Below are 22542 nucleotides of genomic sequence, written 5' to 3'. Positions count from 1 at the left end.
TTCACTACGCATGCAAAATACGAAGAATGGTATAATGGCACTTCCCTCCTCCAAGGAACTTCTCCCAGCCAAATCTTGTTTCATTTCTAACCCCGTCCAATCCCCAGTATGGTTTTGAGGCAAGTTCCAGAAATTATACTATTTCATCTGAAAATACTTCCATATTATGCCAGTTTGAAATTATCATGCACCCCAGAAAAGCCATGTTTTAATCTTGATCCAATCTTGTGGGTGAAAACATTTTTTTAAATCCTGATTCAATATTGCAGGACAGAAACTTTAGATTATCTCCATAAAGATGGGACATGCCCAATTTTGGGTGTGACCTTTTGATTAGATGGAGATGTGACTCCACCCATTCCAGGTGGGTCTTGATTAGTTTACTGGAATCCTTTAAAAGAGGGAACATTTTGGAGAAACAACAGAGATACTTGGAGAACAGCTGCTTCACAGAACAGAGACACAGATGTTTGGAGATGCTTAACGCCCAGTAGACATCACCATGAGATGTTAAGCAAGCCAGGACCTGGAGAGAGCCAAGGGAAGCCAAGAGATAAAAGCCAGCCCTGGAGAAGCAAAGTGAGGAGCCCCATAGGACAGAGGCTGAAGGCAACGGAGCCCAGGAGCAAGGGACCAGCAAGGGATAAGCGTAACTTCCCAGCTGTCAGAGGTGCTCCAGACACATTGGTAAACTTGTAACTTATTAAATTCCCTTTACAAAAGCTGATCCATTTCTGGTATATTGCATTCTGGCAGCATTTAAGAAACGAATACACAATTATATCTATAAAAGTTAAGGATTCTTTTAAAAACATAGCCATGATATCCATACTCACACCTAAACTTTTTATAATCTCCTAATATCATCAGAGTTCAGTTCCCCGGTATAATTGGTGCTCAAATCCCCAACTGTCTCATTGGTGTCTGCGTTATCCTAGGGCATTTGACTTTTTTATTATTTTTGACTTTTAAAGACATTCCCCACTGTTTTAGTTTGTTAATGCTGTCAGAATGCAATATACTAGAAATGGACTGGTTTTAAAAAAACAGAGGTTTTTAAAATTAAGTTGCAGGTTTACAGTTCTAAGGCCATGAAAATGTCCAAATTAAGGCAAGGCCATAAAAACGTCCAAACTAAGGCATCCAGGGAAAGATACTTTGGCTTAAGAAGGCCAATGAGGTTGGGGTTTCTCTCTCAGCTGGAAAGGCATGTTGCTAGCTTTCTCTCCAGGCTTTCCTGGGGATGTTTGCTTTAGGCATCTCCAAAGGTCTCTGGCTGTTTGGGCTCTGGTGGTTCTGAACTTTTTCCAAAATGAATCCCTCTTCAAGGGCTCCAGTAAGCAACCCCACCTTGAATGGGTGGAGACACATCTCCATAGAAACCATCTGTGCTGGTTTGAAATGATGTCTGTACCCTAGAAAAGCCATGTTTTAATCTTAATCCCATTTTGTAAAGGCAGCCGTTTCTTCTAATCCCTATTCAGTATTATATGCTTGAAACTAATTAGATCATCTCCCTGGATGATGTGATTTAGTCAAGAATGGTTGTTAACCTGGATTAGGTGACATGCCTCCACCCATTTGGGTGGGTCTTGATTAGTTTCTGAAGTCCTATAAAAGAGGAAACATTTGGAGAATGAGAGATTCAGAGAGAGCAGAGCAGAACGAGATAGCCACGAGAAGCAGAGTCCACCAGTCAGCGACCTTTGGAGATGAAGAAGGAAAACGCCTCCCGGGGAGCTTCATGAAACAGGAAGCCAGGAGAGAAAGCTAGCAGATGATGCCGTGTTCACCATGTGCCCTTCCAGCCGAGAGAGAGAAACCCTGAACTTCATCGGCCTTCTTGAACCAATGTATCTTTCCCTGGATGCCTTAAATTGGACAGTTCTATAGACTTGTTTTAATTGAGATTTTCTCAGCCTTGGAACTATAAACTAGTAACTTATTAAATTCCCCCTTTTAAAAGCCATTCTGTTTCTGGTATATTGCATTCTGGCAGCTAGCAAACTAGAACACCATCTAATGAAAAGTTACCACCAAAAAACCCACATCTCCATGGAAACAATAAAAAAGATCCCCCCCCTCCCCAGCAATACTGAATGAAGATTAAAGGACATGGCTTTTCTGGGGTACATGACAGTTTCAAACTAGTACACACACTTCCCCACCAAACTCATGTATTAAAAATATTTTTAAAATTAATATTCTTTCCAGTATTTTCATGTGCTCTGTACCAAAGAGGGATTCTCTGGATATTTAGTTATTTTGCCAGAAACGGAAGTCCCTGACAATTTTACTTTAAAAATATCATCTGTGTATGCTTCTAGAAAAAAAGACTGGAAAGATGTACATAAAAGTATTAACAGCAGTTAGATCTCAGCTGGGAGGTTCTAGAGTCCTTTCATTCTCTTCTGAATCCTTTCCTAGAGCTTCAAATTTTCTGCAACGAGCATCTCTTAATCTTAATATGCAAAATATAAAATAAATTCCAGGTACCTAATGAATACTTTAAGCACTGTTTCCTAAGCCCAGCTCCTCCCCCTGTTCTTTCTTCTTCGACCTTCAGCCTCTTTGTCACCCCTCACTAACAGAACTGTCCCAAGCCACTGGCCACTGGCACATTCTCTGGATTCTTCCTCCACCCTCCCCCAGCCCATGGGTGGGAGCTGCTAATTGGGGCTGGTAAGGGGTGAGTGGGTGAGAATCCTTTCTGCACCGTCCCCTCCCCATCCCAAGGACCTCAGTCACCTTACCTGGATCTAAGGGGAGGCGGGCAGGACGTGTGATACCAGCCGGGAGCTTTGCTCCTTGGGGAGTTCTGCGGGAGGACGCCCGCGGTGAGAAGTGCGCATGTTGCAAACCCCAGCTCCCAGCTCCGCGGCTGACTCAGGATGTGGCCGTGGGCCCAGGGCCGTACTTCCTCTGGGTCTCAGTTTCCTTACAACAAAATGTGCCTCGTAAATGAGTCTCAGTGTGGAGCACTCAACGGCTGGCACCGCCGGGTAGCTGAGTTATGCCCCGAGCGTGTGCTGAGGGCTAATGACGTGCTCTGCCTGGGGAGGCTGCGGCAGACCGAGCAGAACCAGAGTGTCCCCGCCCTGAGAGTCCCCACCCTGGGAGACTGCCTGGCTAGTGGGGATGCGTGGAAACACGCAAGTGTCAGGGCGAGGAGACCGGCCAGCGCAGAGAAGATGACTCTAGAGAGGGGAGTGTGTGTGCGGGAGGTGGGGGTGAGCCTCACCGGGTAGGTGATCTCAGGAGGGAGCTGTGCTGGGTTTGGGGAGTAGGACAAAGCGTTGAAGACAGAGGGAACAGCAGTGCGAAGCTCAGAGGATGAGGGCGAGGGCAGGTCCAGGCAGAGCTCAGCTCCAGGAAAGCAGCAGCTCTGTCGGAGGAAAAGGCCTTGAAGTCCACTGTCAGAAGTCTGCATTTGCCTTTGCACCGAAGGTCAGTCCACACCGGTGGGACACGCTCGTTTCCACACCACAGTGCCAGGCAGGGACTTACCCAGATGTCCATGAAATTCCAGCTCCCGCGGCCAGGCCCCCTCCTCCAGGCAGCCAGGAGAAAGCAGCGCCCCCTCCTCACGGCTGTCCCAGCTTGAGCACAATTCTGCGCGCTCTGGTCGGAACAATAGGTATCTGCTACCTTGTCATCTTCCTTAATCCCCGGCACAGCCAAGCCCCGCAGCTCCTGTTCTCCCCATTGGCGCCGATCAAAAAACAGGTCCGCACGTGTTCAAGGGCGCGCCCAAGGTCACGCAGCGGGCAGGTGCAGGAAGGATTCGAACGTGCCCACTGATCCCGGCGCCACGTTCTTTCCTTTTATCCTTATCTTGCTAGTCCCGGGTGTGTGCGGTTGCTCTCTCCCTGGAGGCGCATCTTCCTAGTCGCCTCCGATTGGGGTTTTGCGGACGTGGGAGATGCTTCCCGAACGCGCGCGGGATCCCCGGGGCGCCCAGCAGCGCCGGGCCCGACGCTGCTGCACCCTGGTGGCCGCGCGGCTTACTGCGGGCGAGGACTGGGGCCGCCCTGAGCTGGGAGATGCTGGAGCCCCCCAGACCCCGACGTCCCAGCCTCTTCCTGCCAGGAAGGACACGCGGCCTCGTGCGGAGGAGAAAGGACCGGGTGTGGCGCTCCACCGCGTGCTCGCTGGGCGGCCTCGGTCCAGCCACTCCCCACCCTCACCCCCACCCTCGGCCTCAGAGTCTCCCTCAGCCAAAGGAGATCTTCCTTGAAGGGTGGTTAGGGGGGGTTAATGAGAAAGCAGGTCTCAACGCTGCTCCTGGAGAGCCTAGAAAAGGGGCTCTAGAGAACTTGCCTTGCACCCTCTGGCACAGCTGGGAGACCTGGGGTGTGTCTCTTCTTGGTGTGGAGCAAACCAGGTCCTGTTGCAAAGTCTGCTGCGAAGTTGGTTGTCTGAGGCCCTGCACCCAGAGCCAAGCTCCCTCCCCTGGCAGGAGATGCGCCCCCATTATCAGGCACCCCCAATCAGTTAGGCTCCCCAGCACTGCATGCGAGCCCAGGGGCTTGGTGGGCAGCTTTGCTCAGTGTTCCCCATCCTTGCTGCCCCGTTTGCATCTTTAGGCTCGATACCAGGCCCTGCTTGTCCCGCGGGTCCCTGAAGGCCTGCCCTTGGAAATGCCCCTACTCTCTCCAACCTCAAACCAGGGGGCTGCTGCCAGTGGGGTATGGAGGGAGGGGGTCTGACGGGGCTAGAACAGACCCCAGACCCCAGAGCAAAGCCTCCCTGTTCCGGCATCTGCTGATGACTTCTCTCTCCCTTGCCACCACTGTCTGGGATGCCCGCTTTGTTAGGAGCCCACTGGGATGGAGAGGTTCCCTGCAGGAGGGGTGGGGGGGTGGGACCCGCTCGGACCCGGGCTCCAGGAATGCTCTAAATATTTCTTTAGGGGAGAGGCCTCTTTTGGGAGATACTCCCAGTCCAGGTCCCTGCCCCCTGGGGCCTTCAGGTCCTCTCCCCTCCCTTCCCCCAACCAGCTCCTTGCTCCCTGAACCTGGGCAGCTGGATGTCCTGCACATGTCCTGGCTCCTGCAGGGAGCCCCCGCGCCATCCCCCGCTGCCCGTCCAAACCCACACACACCTCCATGTGACCTTGTCTACCTCCTGGCCTGAAGGGAACTGTCCCCGTGAGTTTCTGCAGCATGCATTCTTGCTTGACTCCTCACCCCCCTGCCCCATCTCCAGAGCAAGTCACAGACACTCGCTCAGCCGCCCTCTCCCAGCCTCCGGGAACCCGACCTCCTTTGCTGTCCTGCACAGATGTTTTGGCCTGTTTCCATCCCGCACCCTGGGGAGATGTCAGGTCTCATGAAAAGTCCCGGCCGTACCTTGAACCTGGAAATGGGAACAAGAAGAGCCCGACGCTTACCAGGGCAGGAAGGCTCAGTGGCAGGGGGCCCTCTCCCGGGCCGTGTAAATCCCGCACAGTTGGCAGCCCAGATTAGGAACTGCCATCTACCAACCCAACACGAGCAGCTTGGGCCTTCCCGGGGAGAAAAACCAACATGGCGTCTCGTCCCCTGCTCTTTTGGCCCCTTGGAGCTGTGTTAGCAATAAAGCTGTCATTTGCTGACAGTTTCTCTTGCGCCTGAGCTTGTATTCCCACACATCCCCAGGGAGGGGCAACCCTAATGCCAGCAGAGGGGCTGCCAAGGGACCCAGAGACCCGGGGTCCCAGATTAAGTGTTGCCCCGCCTGGGGTGGGGGTGGGCAGGCAATGGGGAGCTGTAGAGGGTCTGTAGGGAGGGCATGCCACGGTCAGATGGGGTTCTTAGGGCTTTCATGCTGTCTGGGCTGAAGGACACGCTGCAGTGGGGAGAGCCTAGTGGGGGGAGGCTGAACCCCACTGTGGAGATGGAGAAAAGGGGGTGCACGGGAGGGCAGGGCCTGAGCAGGAGGCTCTAGAAGGGGAGGCCCAAGGCAGCCCAGGGGAGCAGGGAGGGAGGTCTGGCGTGGCAGAAGCCACAGGATGTGTGAGCAAGATACAGCAGGAGTGGTCTTTGGAGATGGCCGTGGGAGGTCACTGCGGGGGCAGCACTGGGTGACCCCGGCTTAGGGCAGGGCTGAGCAGTGAGCTGGAGGTGAGGTCAGAGGCGGCACTTGGGTGTAGATGTGGGGTGCTCAGAAGCTATTGGAGTAGAGGTAAAAGAATGAAGAGGAAGAGAGGGTTTTGTGGTTGTCACTGTTTAATAGAGATGGTGTAGGTTCACAGAAAAATCATGTAGAAAGTAAAGGGTTTCACCCCCAACCCCCCAGTTTTCCCTAATTGTCAACACTTCGCATTAGTGTGCTGCTGTTGTTACAATTAACAAACCAATATTCCTATAATTACACTGTAAGCTATAATCCATTGTTTGCATTAGGATTTACTGATGTGTTGAACTGTCCTACAGTTTTTTGCTTTTGTTTTGTTTTAGGTGCGTGGGCAGGGAATCGAACCCAAGTCTCCTGCAGGGAAGGCAAGCTTTCTACCCACCCGTGTTCTATGGTTTTAAAAAATTGTTGTTCTAATCATATATTTACAACCTCACATTTCCCATTTTGGCCATTTCTAAATATACACGATTCCGTGGTTTTTTTGTTTTTTTGTTTTTTTTCCATGGTTTTAATGATATTCTCGATGTGGTGATATCATCGCCACCATCCTTTACCAACATTTTCCCATCACCCCTAACAGAGGCTCCGCACAAATCAAACATTAGCTCCCCCATTCTCTCCCATTCTCTCCCCCAACCCCAGCCCCCGGTAACTTGTTTTCTAGTTTCTGACTCTGAATTGGCACATTCTAATTATTTCATGTAAGTGAGCTCAAACAATATTTGTCCTTTGATGTCTGGCTTATTTCACTCAACATGATGTGCTCAATTTACAGCTGAATGATATTCCATTATATGTATTAACCACATTTTATTTATCCATTCAATTCTTTTTTAATTTAATTAATTTACTTTTTTAACATGGGCAGGCACCGGGAATTGAACCTGGGTCCTCAGGCATGGCAGGCAAGCACTCTTACCTGCTAAGCCACCGTGGCCCACCCTATCCGTTCAATTCTTAACGGACACTTGAGTTGTTTCCATTTTCTGGCTATTGTGAATAATACCTCCATAAACACTGGTGTGTAAACATCTGTCTAATGCCCTGCTTTCAGTTCTTCAGGGTATATACCTAGAAGAGGGATTTCTGGGTCATATGGTAATTCTATACTTAAGTTTCTAAGACTCTGCCAAGCTGTTTTCCGCAGTGACTCCACCATTTTACATTCCCACCAACAATGAATGAATATTCCTATTTCTCCACATCCTCTCTCATACTTATTTTCTTTCTTTGAATAGTAGCCATTCTAGTAGGTGTGAGATGGTATCTCCTTTTGGTTTTTCTTTTTTTTTTTTTTAACATGGGCAGGGACCGGGAATCGAACCTGGGTCCTCTGGCATGGCAGGCAGAGCCACCGTGGCCCACCTTCCTTTTGGTTTTGATTTGCATTTCCCTAATGCCTAATGATGGTGAGCGTCTTTTCATGTGTTTATTGGCCATTTGTGTATCTGCTTTGGAGAAATGTCTATTCAAGTCTTTTTTGCCCATTTTTAAGTTGGGTTGTTTGTCTTTTTGGTGTCGAGTTGTAGGAGTTCGTTATATACTCTGGGTATTAAACTCTTATGGGATATGTGGTTCCCAAACATATTCTCCCATTCTGTAGGCCGTTTTTTTGCTTTCATAATGAGATCTTTTGACAAGCATTTTTAATTTTGACAAAGTCCCATTTATCTAATTTTTCCTTTGTTGCTTGTGCTTTTGGCATAAAGTATAAGAAGCCATTGCCTAGCAATGTTGTTTCCCTGTTTTCTTCTAGAATTTTATTGTTTTGGCTCTTTTATTTATGTCTTTGATCTATTTTGAGTTCATTTTTTCTATATGGTGTGAGGGAGGAGTACACCTTCATTCTTTTGCATATGGACATCCAGTTCTCCCGGCAACATTTGTAGCAGACCATTCTTTCCCCTTTGAGTGGATTTGGCAACCTTGTCAAAAATCAATTGGCCGGTAGATGTGAGGGTGAATTTCTGAACTCTCAATTTGATTCCACTGGTGTGTGTGTCTGTCTTTGTGGCAGCATCATGCTGTTTTAGTTACTGTGACTTTGTAATACGTTTTAACATTGGACAATGTGAGTCCTCCAACTTTGTTTTTCTCTTATAAGAAGGTTTTGGCGATTCAGGTCCCCTTTCCCTTCCACAGGCATTTGGTGATAGGCTTTTCCATTTCTGCAAAGCAGTTTGTTGGAGTTTTGATTGGGGTTGCATTTAATCTGTATATAGCTCTAGGTAGAATTGGCATCTTAACAATATTTAGGCTCCAATCCCTGAACATGAAATACTCTTCCATTTGTTTGGTTCTTCTTTGATTTCCTTTAGCAATTTTTGTAGTTTTGCAGTTTTCCATGTACAAGTTCTTCACATCTTTGGTTAAATTTATACTATATGTTTGATTTTTTTAGTTGCCTTCATTAATAACATTTTTTTTATTTCCTCATCACACGGTTCATTACTAGCATATAAGAACACTACTGATTTTTGGGAGCTGATCATGTACCTTATCACTTTGCTGAATTCATGTGCTAGCTCTAGGAGATTTGTTGTGGGTTTTTCAGGATTTTCTCTATATAGGATCATCTGAAAATAGGGTAAGTTTTACTTCTTTTCCAATTAAGATACCTTTTAGTTCTTTTTCTTGTCTTATTGCTTTGGCTAGAACTTCCATTATAATACTAAATGACAGTGGTAACAGTGGGTATCCCTGTTATGTTCCTGATGGAAAGCTTCAATCTTCTTCCGCTGAGTATGGCATTAGCTGTGGATTTTTCATGCATGCCTTTTATCAAGCTGAGGATGTTTTCTTCTATTCCTAGTGTTCTGAGTATTTTTATCATGAAGGGGCGCTGGATTTTGTCAAATGCCTTTTCTGCACCAACAGAGATGATCGTGTATTTTTTCCCCTTCTATTCATATGGTGCATGACACTGATTGATTTTCTGATGTTAACCCCCCTTGCATACCTGGGATAAATCCCACTCGATCCTAGGGTATATAATGTGTTACTGGATAGAATTTGCTAGTATTTTGCTAAGGACTTTTGCGTATATATTCATCAGGGATACTGGTCTGATATTTTCTTTTCTTGTAGTATCTCTAGCTGACTTTGGTATTAGGGGTGACGCTGGTCTCATAAAAACAGTTAAGAAGTGTTCCTTCCTCTTCAATTTTTTGCATGAGTTTCAGCATTCCTGGAATGCTTGGTAAATTTCACCAGTGAAGCCATCTGGTCCTGAGATTTTCTTAGTTCGGAGGTTTTTGATGACTGACTCCATCGCTTTACTTACTACAAGTCTATTCATGTTGCTTTTAAGAAGAGGGCGATGGGCTCATGTTTACAAACTGAGGGGCTGGAGCTGGAAGTGGGGGTGAGCTGAGCTTCCACTGAGAGGTCCCTGCAGGGGTGAGGACCTCGGCAAAGGGGTTGCCAGCCCGTGCAAGGGAGAGAATCGGCCTGGAAGGCAGCAGTCATGGCAGAGCAAAGTCCTGGGTTCGAATTCCTGCTTGGCCACTTTCTAGCCAGATGGTCTGGGACAGGTGACAGCCCTGTTCTGAATCAGCAACGCTCCTCAGGGATGGGCTGGAAGAATCAGGGTTTGGTCTTGCCTGAAATATTGAAGGCCTAGTGCAAAACAGTATGTGTCATCCTGCCTGGGGTGCTGAGCTTCAGAGGACCCTGGCACTGCCACCCCCCAACCTCCCCATCACCATGGAGCTACGGGGATGTATCCCTTCGAGCTCAAGCACCCTTTCTAAAACTTGCCCCCTACTCGGACCCCACATTCCCTGCCCTGACAACACAAAGCCTGCACCCCAGCTGTGCAGCGCCTTCCCGAGACTGCACGGACATACAGACCCAGGGGCTGAGTCTTCCCCTGGCCCCATGCTCCAGCACAGGGGTCTGAGGCGCTGAGTTCTAAATGGAATCTGCCTTCCAGGTGTTAAGAAGACGTATTTGTTGGCACCAGAGGCTAAACCACCCCTCACTCAAAAGCTCATTGGATTGATTTGTACCCTTTAAATGGTAGGTTTAGGACACGCCCCCCCCCCCCCCCGCCTCCCCCACCCCCGTCCCCTTGTCCTGGGCTTGTAGAGGTGAAATTGGTTCTGCCAGCCTTAGGCTGACGCAACTCACCATGGTTTGCCCAGGAATTTCCCAGTTTAGCATTGCGAGTCCCATGTCCCTGGTATCCCCTCAGTTCTGCATCAACTGAGATAGAGTTTTACTTTGCGAAGATTGCCGTAAAAATACCTGGGATGGATTAGCTCCCAGTTCTGGAGGCCAAAAGCCCAAAATCAAGGTGGTACAGGGCTGCACTGCCTTCGAAACCTGTAGGGGAGAATCCTGCCTGGACTCTTCTGGCGTCGGGAGGTCGCTGGCCTGTAGATGCAGCATGCCAGGTCCTGCCTCGGATTCACGTAGCCTTCCCCGTGTCTCTGTCTGTGTCCAATTCTCCCCTTCTCATAAGGACCCCTAATCCAAAATGACCTCTTAACTTCATCACATCTGCAAGAACCCTATTTTCACAGAAGGTCATGTTCACAGGCCCTGGGTGTAGGACTTGAACATGCCTTTTGGGGGGACCCATATGGGTTGGTCCATTCGCTAATTCGCCCGCCACTTACCCTGAGAGTATAGAAGAGGAGCCCGTCTAGCGAGAAGCAGAGACCGAGCCTGGAGGTGCAGCTCCACCCTGAGACTGGCTTCAAGGAACCACATGGACATCTGTCCCCTGAAGCCGGGGGCAAGAGTGGCAGGCAGCGGGGGTGGGAGGGGACAATGTTAGTCTGGTGTTTGCTCCACGCCTGATGAATTTAAGCTGAGGCCCTGGTTGGGGCTGCCTGGCCGGCGGGGAGGAGGACACGGGGCTGGGCTAGGGCGACTGAGCCTCCTGGATGACCAGGCAAACGTCCATGTTCCTGGGGAGCAGGTGCCACCCCGAGAAACATCCAAGGTGGCCCCAGAGAACTCACATGGGAAAGAATCGACGTTTGGGATCTGCCAACCTATAGGGTCCCAGGGCTGGGTCCCAGGGTGCCAGCCCGGCCGGCCCTTTCCTGTCCCCCCCCCCCCCCCGCCCCTTACCCAGCCACAGCCTTGCAGAGGCAGAGGCAGCCAAGCTGGGGGTAGCGGGGTGCACAAACAGATGGGGACCAGCCTGGCTCTCCCTGGCAATGGAGGAGAGAGGAGCTGTGACTGTGAATAAACTTTAGGGTTTTGATCATTAAACCGAAGCTGGACATTTCAAGTCCCTGAATAGAGAGGGTTCTGAGGACTGGAAGTGACCCAAGGATGTCACCCTCCCTGCATTCACGAAGGGGCCATGGCATCTGCCGGGTTTTCATCCTGGCGCAGGGAAAGGCTTGGCCTGGGGTTAAAGAGATGGTGGAGCGAAAGGCTGGCCGGTTTTCTGTCTCAAACTGGTAGAGTCTCGTGTGTCCAGCTAAGGCGCCTGGCCCTCGGTAAAAGCCTGGCACGCTGGCGCCGCCGCAGATGTCAAAGCAGCTGGCGTCAAGGTGACCGGCGACCGGCCCGTCGCTAGGGATGGTGACCGAGTCTCCATTTTCAGCCCCTGCCTGCTGCAGCCAGCACACCTGGCCCTGCCTCCCCACTCCCCCCATCCTCCTTCCTGCCCTCTGACCTCTGAACTTGGAAGGCCCCGAGGCTCAGCCCTGGAACCTGTTACTTCGCAGTCACTCCTCGGGGCTCATGGCCTTCGAAACGGTTACCCCAGAGTCCCACGTTTCCACTCCTAGCCCCCCAGCCCCGAAAACTCCAGACCCTGCCCATGCTTCCCCTCAACAGACAAGTTCCAGGGGGGGCTCCACATGACTCCCTCCCACTCCCACCCCCCCATGACACCCAAGGACTTTTCCTCCCTGGGCCCCTCCCCTTCCACGCACCCAGCACATCTCCCCTCAGGGGTGGCAGCCCCTGGGGTTCAGAGCTTGTGCTTTGGTACCATCCTCAGAGCCGTCCTCACTCACTCGTCAGCATCTCCTTGTCCCCTTTACCCTCAGAGTTCCCGAAATCCAGTGTTTCTCAGTGTCTCCGCCACAACTGGGAGTCACGATCATCTACAACCTCCTCGATGGGCTTCCCTGCTTCTCTCCCCTCCCACCCACCCCCACCCTGCTTTGGTCTCTGTCCGCACAATAGCAGAGATTCTGCAGAAAAGTCCTGTCTCATTCACAGGGGGCGTCCAAGGCCTTTCCTGCCTCAGGGCCTTTGCACTGGCCTTCCCAGCTGGCGGCAAATCTCCCTCCTCCCTTCCTCCAGGTCTCTGCACAAATATCACCTTCTTAGAAGCCCACCTGACTTCTAAAATAGTACTACCTCCTCCCTTCATCCTTTGACCCCTTTTGCCCTGCTTTATTTTTCTAGAACAGGAGTCACCATCTGCATCTCTATAGCAGGGACCAGCAAACTTTCCTTGTCAAGGGCCAGATATAGAAAATATTTCAGCTTTCCCAGGCCATACTGTCTCCGTCTCAATGACTTCACTCTGCCCTTGCATTGTGAAAGCAGCCAGAGACAGAAGAACATGGCTGCGTTCCAAAGAAGCTTTATTTCCAGAAACAGGTGGCTGGTCGGCTTTGGCCCCCAGGTCTGAGTCTGGGAAGCCGCTGCTGTTCGGCAGAAACAGAATATTCATTTTTTCTAGTAGCCACATGCAAAAATCAAAAACAAACAGGTGAAAATAACTTTAAGAATCTGTGCCAAATATTATCATGTCAACATGTAATCAATGCAAAACATTATCAGTGGGATAGTTTCTGTTCTTCTCTCTGTTCTAAGTCTTTGAAACTGGGTTTATATTATGTACCTAGAATGCATTTCAATTCAGATGCTGAAACATCGAATGTTAAAGTTGTGTTTAATGGAAAAAATATTGTACCCTGCTTCAATTTTTTTAATTAAAATGGAAATGAAAAATTCAGTCCTTCAGTTGCCCCAGCCACACTTCAATTGCTCTCTGACCACATGTGGCCAGTGGCTAAGGTACTGGACAGCTCAGAGGTAGGCATTGCATTGTCTGTGCCTGCTCCCCCCACTGGAGGGCAGTGGCTTGGTGCTGTTTCCTGTCCCTTGCTCCCACGAGAGTGATAGCCACGAAGTGGGTGCCCAGTAAACACCCACCAAAGGAGTCAGCACCATTACTGCCATCCTTTACAAGCTGAAGAACTGAGGAGATGACGGATGAACAGGTGGAGAAATTCCTTGGCTGGGGTGGCCACACGACCTTCCCATGCAAGGTCAAGGTCGCAGACAAGGTTGTTTTCTGGGACAGCAGAAGCAGGGCTGAGCTAGGGCTGGAGGCCAGGAGAGAGGGAGCGATCGGGATGGGCAGGGTCGCCCTGCTGGAAACCCTAAGTCAGGGGGTGCAGCTGTGCCCCTCTCTGGTGGGCTGGGCAAGCCCTCACCTCTCTGATCACAGCTTCCTTCCCTGTGCAGTGGGGTTGTGAAGACTAGGGCTGCTGTAGCAAAGAACCACAGAGTGGGTGGCTTAAAACAGCAGATGGAGGTGTTGGTGGGACCATGCTCCCTCTGGGAACACTGGGAGAGGCAGCTTCTGGTGGTCATTGGCAACCCTCAGATTTCCTTGGCTTGTGGCTGCAGCCCTCCAATCTCTGCCTCCACCTTCACACCACCATCCCCTCTTGGTTTTCTTCCTCTTCTCTCTGACTGAAATCTCCCTCCCTCTTGGAAGGATCCTTGTCTTGGGATTAAGAGCCCTTGGGGATAAGCCAGGGTGGCTGCCTCGTCTTGAGTTCCCATACTTAATCACATCCACAAAGACCTTTTTTCCCAAAGAAGGTTCTGGATATTTGACGTGGACAGATCCTGGGGGGACTGCTGTCCGGCCCACTGCAGATATCTTCAAAGCAATTCAAAAGGAAAACGAGGGGGTGCACGGGTGGTTCCGTGTAGAATGCTCGTCTTCCATGCGGGAGACCCAGGTGTGATTCCTGCACCATGCACCTTAAAAAAAAAAAAAAAAAGGGAAAATGAAACCAGAATCGTTCATCTGCCGTGGAAAATAAAGCGACTGCATGGACGAGACCTGCACAGGGCACTCTCCCCTGGGGAGGCAGGGTATGGAGGAGGCCGTGTCATGGGCTGAAGCACAGGCAATTGAGACAGGAGTCAAGGACCATCACTCTGAGGAGGAGACGAGGAAAAAGGGATGACCGCGAGGGGTGCTGAGACACGGCCACACTCAGCTGCCTGACCTGGGTTCCTGATCATCCTAATTCACCCCTGGGCGCTGCTTGCAAGCCTAAGAGCATGTTCGCACATCTCGCTTGCGCTCGGTGTCAGCACTGAGAGTTAAGCAGGGGTCATCACTCTCAGTTTACAGGGGAGGACACCGTGGCTCAGGGGGGTGACATCAAGCCTGGGTGGCCCTCCAGCTGTCTCCATAGAAACCATGACCCGCCCCCAACAAAGCTTCCCAGTGCCCACCACCAAGGCTCACACCTGGCGCAGGTTTCTGTGACGTGGGCCTATAGCAGCGAGAGGCCAGCGGGGGTCTGAGGGATGGGCCCCCATTGTGCACCCCCACTGGAGCCGCACTCAAGAAGATGCCCGTGGTTCGGAAGGGCCCAGAGTGCTCGGGACCCTGCCACACACCTCTGTCCCCAGTGGCCAGGCCTTGGGGAGAGGACCTTAGGCCCAGAATAACTTTTCAGAGTCAGTATGTCTCACCTGGGGAGGGAAACGGAAAAGGCCCTTTTCATTAGCTGTCATGGGGCTGGGATGTCACCCTCTGATGGGTGGACCCTCTTCAGTGTCCCTGGAAATGATTAGGTGGGACAGGTATCTAGCCCCTGGGACTGCGCTTGGATGGAAATAACATGTGAGGCCTGAATTGGGAGTGAAGCTTTCCACATGAGAGGGCTAAGAAAAATCCGGTGGCATTATGAGCTGTGACAGGCAGGTTACCGGGGAAGTGGGGGCTTAGCACATTCTCCGGTTGCTTATTACGTTACTGATGGGTCTAAAAATTACAGTCCTGGTAATGTCATAATTCTGCAGAATAAAATAATGATCCACTTTCTTCCCTTCCAAACTTCTTTTTTTTCAGAGTTCAGATCGGAGCTGGGTCCCCTGGGATCTTGTCTGGATGCACTTTGAGACCTGAGTTTCTCCCCTCTCTGGGGTGCCCCTTCCTAGTAGACGTCCCAGGAGTTGGAACTGGAACCCCCAGGGCAGCCCCCGGAGCCTCTCCCTGTATCCTCCATACCCATTGTGCTGGTTTGAAACTGTTATGTGCCCCAGAAAATCCATGTTCTTTATCCTAATCCAATCTGGTGGGGACTGACTAATTGTAGGGTGGGATCTTTTTCATTAAATTGTTTCTATGGATATGTGACCCACACAAGTGTGGGTGGGACCTTGTGATTAGGTGGTTTTGATGGAGACGTAGATCTGCCCATTCAAGGTGGGTCACTTCCTGATGTCCTTTAAGAGGGAACCGTTTTGGAAAAAGCTCAGAGCCAACACAGACAGAGACGTCTAGAATTGCACAAAGAAACCACCCCAAGGGAAGCTCTCTGAAACCAGAAGCTACAAGGCCGGCAGACACCAACCACGTGACTTCCCAGATGACAGAGGTGTTTCAGACGCCACCATCCTTTCTTGAGTCAAGGTATCTTCTTCTGGATGCCTTAGTTTGGACATTTTTATGGCCCTAGAACTGTAAACTTGTAACCTAAATTTCCTTTATAAAAGCTAACTCATTGCTGGTATATTGCATTTCTGGCAGCATTAACAAACTAAAACACCCATCATGCTCTGACTTTACTGCATTTACTGAAATCTCCCTTTCTGAGCCAGAGTCAAGGTTTGCATCTTGAATACCAATGTCTTTTTGTTTGTTTTTGAGTGCCATTTTATTGAGATGTATTCACACACCAAACAAACCATCTGAAGTACAAAATCACTGGCCGTGGATAACTGTACCCAATTATAGTATCGTCACTTAGTTGTGCATACAACCCCATGATCGAGTTTAGAACGCATTTATTCTAAAGCCTTTTTTTGTTTGTTTACATTCTTGGCTCATGAGCGGTTTAAAAGGATGCATGTATCCTAGAAATGCCATGTTTTAATCCTAATCCCATTTTGTAAAGGCAGCACAAATTCTAATCCCTATTCAATACTGTATGTTGGAAACTTTAATTAGCTTATCTCCATGAGGATGTGACTTAATCAAGAGTGGGTCTTAAACCTGATTAGGTGGAGACGTGTCTCCACCCATTCCAGGTGGGTCTTGATTGGTTTTACTGACCAAGAGATTCAGAGAGAACAGAGAAAAATGATATAGCCATGAGAAGCAGAGAGTCCACCAACCAGTGACCTTTGGAGATGAAGAAGGAAAACTCCTCCCAGGGAGCTTCGTGAAACAGGAAGCCAGGAGAGAAAGCTAGCAGATGACATCATGCTCGCCATGTACCCTTCCAGCTGAAGGGCTAGAAACCCTGTGTTCGCCATGTGCCTTCTCACTTGAAAGAGAAACCCTGAACTTCATTGGCCTTCTTGAACCAAAGTATCTTTCCCTGGATGCCTTTGATTGGACATTTCTATAGACTTGTTTTAATTGGGACATTTACTCAGCCTTAGAACTGTATGTAAACTAGCAACTTATTAAATTCCCTTTTTTAAAAAGCCATTCCATTTCTGGTATATTGCATTCTGGCAGCTAAAAAACTAGAACAGTTCATTTTTTTCTTAATCATTTCTGCAACTGAGTTTAGGTTTTTCAGCTTCTTTGGAGTCCTTCAGATTTAAAACCTTGATCTCTTCTTTGGACCAGCTAGTGTAAAATGCTACAACTAGCTGAGCCATCCTGAGCTCCCCTCTCCTTCATGCCCACAGCTGACACCTTCAGCTTATCCTAAGGGCATCCGGCATCCAGTTCCTCCTCACCATCTTTGAGCCATCCTCACACCCCCACCTCCACCCCACATCCAAGCCTCTGCCTTTCCTGGCTGCTAACATTATACCTGCCTGCTGACCAACCTCCTGGCTACCCCTTCCTGTCTCTCCCACAGTCCTGCCCCCCATCCAGCAGCCAGAGTGGTCCTTCCATAAATGTAAATCAGATCTTTTCACTTCATTCATTTATTCAACACACATGTATTGAGCATTGGCCATGTGCTGGGTCCTGGTCCAGGCACAGGAAATCCCGATAAGCAAACATTTAGTGTGTCAGACTGTCAGTGGTGCAAAGGAGGAAAGGAAAGCTGAAAATTGGAGCAGGGGTCAGGGAAGAGTGAGTCACGTGGATATCTGGGATAAGAGTTCCAGGCAGCAAGGACAGCAAGCCAAGGTCCTGTGGTGGCCGTGAAGGGCCAGTGTCTGAGGGCCGGCGAGTGGGCCACTGTGGCTGGGACAGGGTGAGGGAAGGAAGGGGTGCTCAGTAACGAGGCTGGAGAGGTAGAAGGGTGGGTGCTGCCAGATCAGGCTCTGTAAGTGCCCTGCGACCTTAGCGTCTATCTTGACTGAGATGAGAGACATAGCAGGATCTTTTCTTTTCCCCTTCTTTTTCAAATGCCGTTTTATTGAGATATATTCACATACCATATAATCATCCAAAGTATACAGTCAGTGGCTCACAGTATCATCATTTAGTTGTGCATACATCACCACAATCAATGTTGGGACATTCGCACTACTCCAAAAGTTAAAAATAAAAATAAATTAAGAACACCCAAAACATCCCACATTCCCAATCCTCCCTGTGCCAGTTTGAAAGGATTTATGTACCCTAGAAAAGCCATGTTTTAGTTCCAATCCATCTTGTGGGAGCAACGGTTTCTTCTAATCATGATTCAAAACTATAGGTTGGAAACTTGATTAGGTTATCTCCATGGAGACGTGACTCAATCAATTGTGTGTAGTAAACTTGATTAGCACTAGAATGAACTTCATTCATTTATTCAACACACACGTATCGAGCATTGGCCATGTGCTGGCTCCTGGTCCAGGCACAGGAGATCCTGATAAGAAAATGTTTAGTGTGTCAGACCGTCAGTGGTGCAAAGGGTCTTGCACCACTGACAGTTCTACATGGGTCTTGATTAGTTTACTGGAATCCTATAAAAGAGGAGACATTTTGGAGAGCGTTCCCTTTGAGAACAAGGAGAGAGCTGTAGAACCACGACGGGACGAGAGAACCCCAGAGTCCACCAGCCAGTGACCTTTGGAGATGAAGAAGGAAAACACCTCCCGGGGAGCTTCATGAAGCAAGAGGCCTGGAGGGAAAGCTAGCAGACGCCACCATGTTTGCCACTTGTCCTTCCAGCTGAGAGAGAGAGAAACCCTGAACTTCACCAGCCTTCTGGAACCAAGGTTATCTTTCCCAGGATGCCTTAGATTGGACATTTCTATAGACTTGTTTTAACTTGGACAATTTCACAGCCTTAGAACTATAAACTAGCAACTTATTAAATTTCCCTTTTAGAAAGCATTTCATTTCTGGTATATTGCATTCCAGCAGCAAGCAAACTAGGACATTCCCTATTACTTGTTTATTTTTTGTGTTTATTTTGTTACTCTCTTGCCCATACACTGGATAAAGAGAACGTTAGTCACAAGGTTTTTTACAATCATATGGTCACACTACAAATGTTATATAGTTATACAATCATCATCAAGAATCAAGGCTACTGGATTACAGTTCAACAGTTTGTTATTTCCTTTTAGTCATTCTAACACACCAGAAACTAAAAAGGAATTTCTATATAATGCATAAGAATAACCTCCAGACTGACCTCTCAATGTCCTTTGAAATCTCTTAGTCACTGAAGATTTTATTTGTCCCATCTCTTTTCCCCCTTTTGGTCATGGCAGTTTTGTCAGTCCCACGATACCAGGGCCAGGCTTAATCCTGGGAGTCATGTCCCATGATGCCAGGTAGAGGTACACCCCCAAGGGGGTTCTTGCTTAAAATCATGCTGAAGTAGGCACTGATGTGTTTAAAAGTGAACTGATTTTTAAAAAGAAATAACTACCCAAATCATGATAGTAATACATTAACGATTGAAGGTTTAAAAACACTGGCCTAGGATGAAAAGCACAGCAGGATCTTCAGCAGAGGAAGATGTGATCTGATTTAATGTTTTAATAGGTTCACTCTGGCTGCTGTGAGATTAGGCAGAAGGGAGTTAAGGCCAGATACAGGAGACCTGGCAGAGGATGAGAGGTGAGGGCCCAGGCTGGTGGCCACAGAGGTGGGAGACGAGTAGACAGGGTGTGCTGCTAGGCCTGGGCATCGAGTAAGAGAGAGTAGAGGAATCAGCAAGGATTTTTGCTCCTTAAATCCCCATAATGGTTTCCCATCACTCTTCAGATAAGTTCTTGACTCCTTTTCCCAGTCTGATATGTGTTGGCTGTAGTTGGCCTCTCCTACTATCCCATTTGCCTCCTGTCACCCCAAATCTCCTTCCATCTCACACCTCCTTCTGTCTGCCCTCCTCCCACACCCACCTCTAGCCTCTATCATGCTGGCCTTTTGCAGTTCCACCCAAAAATCCAGCAGCCAAGCTGGCCCCTGCTCCCAGGCCCTTGTTTCCTTTTCTCTGCCTGAACTACTCTCCCTGCAGAGCAGCTGCTCCTACAGTTGGCTCAAATATAGCCTCCTTGGAGAATAGAACCTTCCCCACTTCCCTCAGTATTCCCCCCAGACATGTCCAACACTCCCCACTTTCACATTGGTCTGTAATGGTGGTTTTTTAAAATTTTTATTTATTTGTTTGGTTTGCTTAGCTCTCTCACTAGGATATAAACCCAAGGAGGGCCAAGGTATTCTGCCTGACCACTAACCTTACAAAGTTGTCACAAACACATGAGGCCATGATACTGTATTATCCCTAACCTCCTCCGGGCTGTGCAAGGGGGTGTTATCACCATTTTATGAAGGGGAAAGAGGCCTGGAGAGTTTGCACTTGCCCAGGAGCTCAACAGCAGACCCGGAGTTTGAACTGGGACCAATGGGTTCCAGAGCCTCTCTGTCCCCCTTCCCCTCTCTCCCCAGCAAGGTTCTCCCTTCCCAGCTCCTCCTCCCGGGCGCAGCTTAATTCCATGGGGTGCACTGTGGGACCTCAGTGACCGCTTTTGGGTGAGTCAGAGGTGAGGGAACTCCTGAGGTCTGAGATATCAGGACTTGCAGGCTTGGCCAGCGTAGTATCCCCTGGAGAGCAGCTTTATTGTCAGTTCGTATGCCAGAATGAATGCAGCGAGCACAAAATTAGCGTAAAACTAAAACCTCAAGCCCACCCTCAGTCCCACCCTTACAGCTCATGCTTCTCTATACTGCACATCTGTCCCTGCCCTCACAACTCCTGGTCGCCATTCTCTGCCCTCCCAGGCGCCCTCAGAAGTGAGAACAGGTGTCAAGGGAGGCCTGGGCTGCGATGGGCCCCTGCAGGGGGCGGCTGCGGCTCCCTGGCATCCAGTCCTGTCACTGCCTTGCTGTGTGCCCTTGGGCAATCTCCCAGCCCCCGTGCCTCAGTTTCCCCATCTGTAAAAGGCGGGGGAGTCCTTGTAGCTCCACAGGTGGCACACCTGTTTCCAGAACTTGATCAGCCTGCCCGCCCCCGTGGAGTGAAAACCAGCACGGGACCCCAGCCCCGGGCAGGGGCTGCATTTGGCAGTTAGGGCCTCCGCTCCCCCCTCCCCGCTACACCTCCCCTCCCCCCCACCACGAGAATCGGGGCCACAGGGCGGGGGCCGCAGCGCCCGTCTCGCCGCCAGCCTGCCGGCTCCGGGGGGCGCCCGCGGGAGGGCGCGGCCGGCGCGGGGGGCGCGCGGAGGGGGGGGGCGGGCGGCGGGGGGCGGAGACGCGGCGCGGCTTCCGCTCCCGCGCGCCCTCCCCCCTCCTCTCCCCCCTCCTCCTCGTCCTGGTCGGCGGCGCCCGAGGGGGGGAGGCGGGAGGCGCCGGGAGCCGCGCGAGGAGCCGCCGCCGCCGCCGCCGCCGCGCCATGGAGCCCGAGTGAGCGCGGCGCGGGCCCGTCCGGCCGCCGGACAACATGGAGGCGGCGGCGCCCCGGCTGCTGCTGCTGCTGCTCGCGCTCTGCTGCAGCCTGGCTCCCGCCGCGGGTAGGTGGGCGCCGGCGGGGGCGGGGGCGGGCGGCGCGGGACCCGGGTCCGTGCCACCCCCCCCCGGGGGTTCCGGGCGGCCTCGCGGCCAAGTGCGCGGCGCCGCCGCGGAAGCGACTTTGCAAGTTGGGGACGAGTTGGGGCGCGCGGCGCGGGGGCTCCCCGTCGCTCCCCGCCGCTCCCCGCCGCCCGGGGGCCGCGCGCGGGCCCTTTGTCTCCCCGCCCGGGCCCTTCCCGGGGCCGACCCGGGGCCCACGAGCCGGGCGCGCGGGCGGCGCCGACCCCGCCAGGTGCGCGCGGGCGGGTCCTCACCTGCCCCGACGCGGGGCGCGGGCCCCGGGGCGCGCTCGGCAGGGCTCCCGGGGACGGGGCCGGGCAGTGGCCGCGGCCGCCCTTGGCCGGTGGCGGAGCCGGGGCCCGCAGGGCAGAGCGGAGCCTTTCGGCCCAGGGACAGGCCTGGCCGCCCTGGGTCGGGACTCTCCCTGCGAGCCTGCCTCCCCTGGCCGCGCGGCCGCCCTGCGAGCTCCGGGAGCCGCGAGAAAGTTGGGAGACCGGGCGCGGCGCGTCCTGTCCTGTTGCTCTGTCCCCTTTGTATCTGCCTGGCTGTCGTTCCCCAAAGACTGACACCTGCCAGGTGTCCCGGCCACCCGAGCCACCCATCCGGCCGCTGGGGCTGCAGACAGGGGCCTGGGCCGCAGCGGGGGACCCGTCGTGACCGGTGTCGTGGTCCCAGCGCATGGCTTTGTTGGGGCGTGTTGGGGGGGGAGGAAGTGTGCCTGTGACTCAGTTTCCACAGCCTTTGGGCAGTCGAGGGCTGTCGAACTTTCTCTCCAACTTTTTGGTGCGGCCGGAGGGGTGGAGTTGAGGTGAGGAGGACTCAGGGAACCAAGGCACCCTGTGAGGTGCCGCACATGTTTTTTGAGTTTGGAGATTGCCATGTGGTGCTCCTAGCAGGTCCCCTGCTACCTCTGTCCTTCTCTTCAGAGGTACGTGTTTTGGTTTTCTTGATTGAGGCTTGCCAGACTGGGCATGGGCCAGCCAGCACTGCGAGCATCCAGGGCCCCTCTTTTGGTGGCAGTTTCGGGGTGGGGGGGGGATGGGGCCCAGGTCCCTTTTGTCTGGGCTTCCTTAAAGCAAACAGCTGTCTCCTGAATATTTCCAGAGTGGACATTTGCAGGGAGGTTTCCTGGCTGGCTTTGTGGGTTGGATTCCTGACGCTGCAGCCCCTCCGTTGAGGTTTGAAAAGCACCCAGTAGTAAGGGAGAAAGCTCAGGGATCCCCGCTGCAGGTTCTCCTGGCTTATCAGCGCTTTCACCCCAA

General features: G+C 51.3%; 1 protein-coding gene across 1 annotated transcript in view; it reads left to right on the top strand.

Moving 5' to 3' along the window:
* Positions 1-21106: 21106 nt before the first annotated feature.
* The window catches only part of LRP5 (LDL receptor related protein 5), a 125704-nt gene continuing 124268 nt past the window's right edge, over positions 21107-22542 (top strand). Inside the window, exon 1 of the mRNA XM_077115476.1 lies at positions 21107-21222. Within this exon, the coding sequence (XP_076971591.1) occupies positions 21153-21222 (70 nt within the window). The 5' untranslated portion in view covers positions 21107-21152. The remainder of the gene's footprint in view (positions 21223-22542) is intronic.

The sequence above is a fragment of the Tamandua tetradactyla genome, chromosome 9 (genome assembly GCF_023851605.1).
Source record: "Tamandua tetradactyla isolate mTamTet1 chromosome 9, mTamTet1.pri, whole genome shotgun sequence".
Lineage (NCBI taxonomy): Eukaryota > Metazoa > Chordata > Mammalia > Pilosa > Myrmecophagidae > Tamandua > Tamandua tetradactyla.
The sequence above is the reverse complement of the archived record's forward strand: the minus strand, read 5'-3'. Positions and strand labels throughout refer to the sequence as shown.